Source organism: Pinus tabuliformis, chromosome 7, assembly GCF_031772625.1.
Source record: "Pinus tabuliformis cultivar Carrire ecotype Pingquan chromosome 7, CPIR1, whole genome shotgun sequence".
Taxonomy (NCBI): domain Eukaryota; kingdom Viridiplantae; phylum Streptophyta; class Pinopsida; order Pinales; family Pinaceae; genus Pinus; species Pinus tabuliformis.
In genome coordinates, this window is record NC_142293.1 from 264,493,667 (window position 1) to 264,500,775 (window position 7,109).

Sequence of the window (7,109 nt, forward strand, 5' to 3'; positions counted from 1 at the left end):
TTTTGAGGAGGAAAACACCTCTTACAAAATCATGACCTACCATGTATTAACTAGATGATCACCACCTAATTTGATCGAGGATTTATTAGTCTGTCATCCACGTCTTTTACCTTCTTTATTATGCATATGTTATTCTTTGTTAGAGAAAGTTTGTACCCATAATCCCCAACTAGTTGACCCCACTTCTTTTATTGAGTCTCGAATCTAGTCTTTTACTCTAAGATAGATTTGATAGTACTAGTGCTTTGGGTTTGCCAAATTGTGCTTGGATATTTATTTTTCCATTCTTCAATATAATTCATTAAATTTTTTTCATCCTTGTCTAATGTCTCGGATTTCTCTTCTGGTTCAACTACTGATGCATCTGACAAAAGTTTGTCATCCTGGGTTGTAGAGGGCTCTTCCTCCTGATCAAAGAGAATCAAAAATTTACTTTTGGATTGAAGAGACTCCCCTGGTTGTTTAACAAGTGGGTTATTTTAGTTTGATTTCTTCATATAGTCATGATAGTTTTGAAGCCCTCTGGATACTTTGGATGGAGATATTTCTTAGGCTCTCCCTAGAGTAATGGGCAGTCCTACAAGGCGGCCATATTCATGATAGCGACATCAATAAAAGGGCATGTGTTTGTAGTCTAGGATTTTTTTTTCCAAATTTTATCTTGGTACAAAATCTCAATGGATTATAGCAATGGTTGATATTCATACGCATAAATTCTAGCATATGAAGTGTAGAGCCCTCTCCTTATGACTTCTTAAATTTTCACAAAGGAGTGAATGGTATTTCCAATATGCTCAAGGATTTCAGGGTCCCAAAATTCTTTGGGATGTGAGAGTATTCAAACCCATACTAGGGAGACTAGGAATTATTCTTTTTTTCTGGGCAATATCTCTCTTTCTAAAATCCCATAAATATCCCAACATTATTGAAAAAGAATGGACCATTTTTAAATACTTTGGCTCATCCTCCAAATTCTTAAAGAAGACTATAAAGAAGCCCTTGGCTCCTAACTCTATATCCACATGTCCTTTAGGTTTCCATTTGTGTTGTATCCAACTTACTAGGTCCCTTTAGTGGGCTAGAATTTGGTAAATTTGCAGACAAGAGCATGGTCATTCATATATTGTACTAGTAGTTATCTAATTTGGTGGAACTTGCCTCATATTTAGGGTCTTTCTAAGCTTTTGTAAAGCATTTTCTCTTGAATTAAGATTCCCATTGTGTCCCTAGAGATGTATTGTCCATCTTCTCCTTAGTTGTGCCTTGTCCATGAAGCTTGTTGCTTGACTCTGGTTCAGAGTTATAATCGCCTAAGACAATGTTTCAATAGGAGGGCCTCACATCCCTCCCTCCAATGGTAGTCATAGTCAAGAGTTAGTAGATGGGGCAAGTTAAGTTCCATTGTTGTTGCAATTAGAGGGAATCTTAGGATTATCATTGCTACCAAGATTCACAGATCAAAATTCAGAGAAATTAAAATCTCGAACAGAACGCCCATGATCCTCTTTAATAAATATTAAGTAATAATATTTATTAATTCTCTAGTTATCAATTTACTAATTTACATAGTATGTAAAAACTCGATTCTTCTAGATATGCACCTCCTCTCCACCCCATAAATCAATATTTAAACATAATATATAATAACAAATCAGTGTTACTTAATACTTTGAAGGCAATTTAGTTTGTTCTTCCTTCCTGCCTCAACGGATTTGAGGATGTGAAGGCGGCCGCGGGGAAGATTAACGCGATGGTGAAGGTGCGCGTTGATTCAAGGTGAAGGTGCACATGCGCGTTTATTTTACTTCAGACTCGTTTCAATGAATTGTTAACTAAAAATTCATTATTTGAACATTTAATTCTCTAAATTCTTAATACAATCTCTCATTTCGCCTATATTTTATTTATTTATTTTTAGTCATACCATTTTGAATATATATTTATTATAAAAGTTATAATAAAATTTTAATAAATATATATATATATATATATATATTCCACTGGAAAAATCCGTAATTTTCATTAATATAGAGAAAATTACATATTGTAAATGTTGTTGCATATGCTGTAAACAGTACCATCCATGTGCTAACATGTGGGGTTCTGTGCTATCCAGATACACCACGCAGGGTGATCTGACTGTATACAAAAAATAGTTGTTTATAAAACAGTCTATATGTCTGTGATAAGCCTGTACATGACCACGCAGGGTCCTTTTCAGTATATTGTCTCATTTTATACATCAAAAAGATTTCAAAATTTGAGTTTCAGATCTTTACAATAAAAACATTGATAGTTCAGGGACTAAAGTCCCTCTGATAATGCTGATCTATATATGGCCTGTGATAATAGCGGTATTCTTCGGTCCCCCTCTGCTCCAGTATTAACCATTCTCCTCTGGGTAGTAGCGCGGCCTCCTTGGATAATTGATCAGCGTTGCAGTTATATTCCCTGTATATGTGGTTACAAGAGATATTGTTAAATGCTGCCTTGAAAGTATGTACTTCATGCAATATGTTGCTGAGTGTGTGAATGTGACAAATAGATGTATGATTGAACCAATTTACAACAATCTTTGAGTCCCCAAAAATGTTAATATTGTGACACTGATGACCCAATGAGAAATGTAATAAGTGGCGGAGGGTAATGAGTTCTGCGAAGTTGTTTGTGCCTGCACCGAGCCCCAACTTAACTTTGTAGCAATGATGTTCATTTAAGTAGAGTAAGAAACCTCCTCCACAGCCTTGTTGATTTGCGGCCCCATCAAAAAACGCCCAGGGGGTAGTTTTATCAATGCTGGGAGGAGGTTGAATGCGTCTCTCCCTAGGGGGTATAGGGTCTGGCAATTCATTGTATGAAGAGATAATGCCGGCCTCAATGCGCGGCCAACACACAACCATGTTGTCAAAGATGTACCGATTTCGGGCCTGCCAGATATACCAGCAAACCAATAAGGGAAGGTTTAGAAGTTTTGATCCTGTATGGCTGCCTGACCATTCCTCCCAAGCGCTGTATATATCGTGCCCGGTCCATAACCCAACTGAGCAGATAGATGTAGAAATACTCTGCCAAAGTGATTGAGTTTCAATGCAGTGTAAGAAGAGATGATCCGTGGATTCTGATGCATCTTTGCACAGTAAACACCAGGAGGGCCCATAAATCGCTCTATGTGTTAGGTGCTCCCCTGTGGGCACTCTGTCTCTAAGAATACACCAGAAGAAAATTCTGGTGCATGGGGGGGCGATTAGCTTCCAAATATTTTGCCACCAATGCTGAGACTGTTCTGGTTTTTTGTGCTGTATTAGTGAGCAGTATCCTGGCTTTGGTGAATAAATACCATTTTCTGCCAAACACCAAACTAATTCATCAGGTCCCTCTTTGATTCTTATGTGCGATTCTGATAATGCAGTGGTATATTCATGCCATTCCTGGTGCCATTGAGGAGGGACGTCTAGTTGTTGAGCGGACTTCCATGCCTGTGAGAAAATATCTGAGTTTTGTTGATCTGCAATGTGCGAGAATACCTTGATCTCATGTGCATGTAGGTACATGATGAGGTCTCTATTAAGAATGTGTCTTCCTCCACTACCAATCCACGGATCCTGCCCGATCCTTCCCAGCGAGCCATCATTGATTCTCCATGCCAAGTTGTCTTGAATGTGGGGAAGGGAATGGAGCAGTGCCTTCCATACCGATGAGAAGCCCGTCGTCAACCAAGTAGGTAGTCTGATCCAGTCCAATATGTTCTGTGGCCAGATGTATTTGTGGTATGAGATATGAGCCCATAGATTCTAACCAGTCACCAATGACCAGCCCATTTTTGCAGCTAGAGCTTGTGCGAAAAGGGGAAGATCTTTCAGCCCCCATCCTCCCCATTTCTTTGGAAGGGTTATCTTTTGCCAGCTGATCCAGGCAAATAATCTTTTATCCTGATTCCCGTTCCAGAGATATCTATTGCAAAGTTGTTTTATACGAGCGAGAATGTTCCTAGGAATCCATGCAAGAGCCATCCAAAAGACCGGTGTGGCCTCCAGGACCGATTTGATAAGCACCAGTCTGCCCGCCCTGGATAAATATCTATAGCTCCAAACAACAGTCTCTTCTCCAGTTTAGAGACAAGCCAAACCCAGTCTGCAATTCTCTGGCAAGTAGGTTTTAGCCAGAATCCCAGATATTTGAGGCCTCTATCCAAGGGATGAATGCTGTAGGGAAATACCTGGTGAGCAAATTGGGATTCATGAACGAAAGTGCGGGTGAAGGTGATGGTGGATTTGGAGTGATTTGCGAGCATACCAGTAGCAGATGAGAAAAGAAGAAGAATCTTGGAAAAGGATCTGGAGTCCCGAATGCTGCCATCCAGCAAAATGAGTACATCGTCCACAAATAGGAGATGAGTGAGAGAGCAATCCTCCGAGATCCTGAGGCCACAAATATCACCACTCCTTTTGGCAGAGGCAATAAGTCGACTAAGTCCCTCCATGACAATCAGAAAGAGAAGTGGTGATAGTGGGCATCCCTGCCTAAGCCCCCTTTCAGAGTGAAAGAAGTGTGAGGCCGAGCCATTGATGAGGACACTGAAGGAAGGAGAGGTAATGCAGGCCATAATCGAAGTGATGTAGTTATGGGGGAAGCCCAGGTGGATAAGAAGCATCTTGATATAGAGCCAATTGACACAGTCAAAAGCTTTGGACAGGTCAATCTTAAGAATGATGCTCTTGAGATGCTTGGACCAGATAGAATGGATGGCTTCTTGTGCCGAACCAATGGCTTCATGGATTTGTCTAGATTCAAGGAAAGAAAATTGTTGAGGGGCAATATGTCTGGAGCGTATCGGCCTGAGATGATTTGCAATGACCTTGGAGATAATCTTATAAAGGCAGTTTCACAAGGAGATAGGCCTATAATCATCAAAAGATGATGGGGAATCGGATTTTGGTATGAGGGCAATGAAAGTCGAATTGATGGCGTGATAAATGGTGCCCGTAGTCCTGCTCTCCTCCACAACTTTCAGAAGATCCTGCCCCAGGATCTCATAAAAAGCCAGATAGAATTCAATGGTCCAGCCATCCGGGCCTGGACTCTTATCTTTTTTGAACCATTTTAAAGTACCTTCTAGCTCCCCTGAAGTAACCAGAGCAGATAGTTCTTCTGCATCTTCCCCATTGACAAACCTCGGAAAATGTCCCGCCACATTGATGATATCAGGAAGATTTGCTCCACGAGGACATTTATAGAGGTTTCTGAAATGTGTGATGCCGAGGTGGGCAAGCTTGTTGAAAGTGTCAGCCATACCTCCCTCAGGTGTAGGGAGGTTCCAAATGGTATTGGACACCTTTCGTCCCTTGGCATAGCTATGAAAGAACCTCGTGTTATCGTCCCCCGCTTTTAACCAAATAGCTCTGCTCCTCAATCTCTGGGATTCCTCGTGCTCCTTAAGAATGTTTGCCTTCTGATTTTCCAGTTCTATCAAACGGATCTTGTCCTCCGCAGAGATGAATCCCAGACTTCGTTCATCAAGTAGTGAGCTCAACTCAGATTCTATTTGGGTGAGTTGTAAAGTATCCCGTGAGCGCTTCTCCCTGGCCCAAATAATGGAAAGGTGTTTGATCTCGGAGAGATTTTTGCAGAACCCTTTTGAGAGTGACTCTGCTCCAATAATGGGATGTGCAGTCCAGTAATCAATGACCATCTTTATGTATGAAGGGTCTCTCAGCCAGACGTGGTTGAATTTGAAAGGGGCTTTTGGTTTCTTAAAAGGCCCCTGAATTTCCAGATATATAGGCAAGTGATCCGATATGCCCCCCGTGCCCACCCATTGCTTGTAGTGATGCAGCTGTTGTAGGAGCGAATCTTTCATTATAAATCTGTCAAGTCTACGAGCCAGTGCTGCATCTCCCACCCTTCTGTTCCTCCAGGTGGGTAAAAGTTTGTGCATGGGGACATCAATAAAATTTGTCTGTTCCAACATATTTGTCATATAGTCGGTGATAGTATCAATTTGAGCCGCTGACCCCCATGATTCACTGAATCCCAATGAAAAGTTAAGATCCCCACCGATAATTGTCTGCTCAGTGTCCAGGAGGGAGAGGTGTAATATGCGCTGCCAAAATAGTTCCCTTTGTATACAGGGAGCATAAACATTCACAATCCGAAGATTCATGCCCAGGTCCGCAGAGAATATATCAATTCCCAAAAATCTCGACCCCCCCCCCCCAAGATGCATCAACCCGAATGGTATGAGGGTTATATCCGATGGCCAGCCCCCCGGATTTGCCAGCAGCATCTAGGGCGACAAAGGACCAGCTCGGGATCAAGGATTGAAGGGTGTGGGAGATTTGGATGGCCGAGCAAAGATTTTCTTGTAGCAGGATGATGTCAATAGGCTCAATCTCGATGAGTCGCTTCATGGCTAGTTTCTTGGAGGCACTAGCCAAGCCCCTGCAATTAAAGGATAAACACTTCATGGAGGAACACCACGCGGGGTATTTCCTGCTCTAAGGACCCCATCTATAGTGGATTGGCGACCAGAGACGACCTCCGCCCCTGCTCTCTTAATAGCCTTGGAGAGATCGGACTTCCTGCCTCTAGATGACAGGGGAATAGCACCGGGTAAAGTAAGACCAAGACCAGACTGTCGGATTGTCCTTGGTGTGGGATCTGGAGCGAAGGAAGTATTGGTGGGGGGGGAGACCTCGGAAGATGGCCGAGAGGTAGAAGATGTAGAGGGAGAGAACAATGAGGGACCAGTAGTGGCTATGAGAGGAGGAGAAGACATGATACAATGAGCCATAGATGTCTGAACAGAGGTACCTGCAGCAGTAGAAATATAATCAATAGATGAGAGAGGAGGGATCAAAGAAGTAGCCGAAGCGATCACAGCTTCAGCAGCAGAATGGGCCCTGGTCAGCGGCGACGAAGAATGTCTGTGTCCCGGATCCACCGAGGGAGTAGTTACCATCGGAGCCGGACCAGAGGGTGCGGGGCGCATGCTGACCGCTGAATTTGCCCTGGAGGGAGTAGGCGTGATCTTCGGGGAGTCTTCTGCTTTCCGATTAAGAGGGCAGTCTTTGAATAGGTGTCCCACCTTGTGACATCGCCTGCAGCGGAAC

General features: G+C 42.7%; 1 protein-coding gene across 1 annotated transcript; it reads right to left on the minus strand.

Moving 5' to 3' along the window:
* Nucleotides 1-4,907: 4,907 nt before the first annotated feature.
* Nucleotides 4,908-6,160, minus strand: LOC149246878 (uncharacterized). The gene is made up of 2 exons (XM_089442769.1): nucleotides 5,110-6,160; nucleotides 4,908-5,017 (listed from the first exon to the last, which is right to left on the minus strand). Exons 1-2 carry the CDS (start codon nucleotides 6,158-6,160, stop codon nucleotides 4,908-4,910), a joined length of 1,161 nt encoding a protein of 386 aa, XP_089298895.1.
* Nucleotides 6,161-7,109: the final 949 nt, after the last annotated feature.

Excerpts from the sequence above, each read along its gene's own strand:
- LOC149246878 (XM_089442769.1), bottom strand. The coding sequence starts at position 6,160 with ATGAATCTTCGGATTGTGAATGTTTATGCTCCCTGTATACAAAGGGAA. Across the intron at positions 5,018-5,109 it reads TACTTCAGGGGAGCTAGAAG|GATCTTCTGAAAGTTGTGGA; the intron begins GTACTTTAAAAT and ends ATCCTGGGGCAG.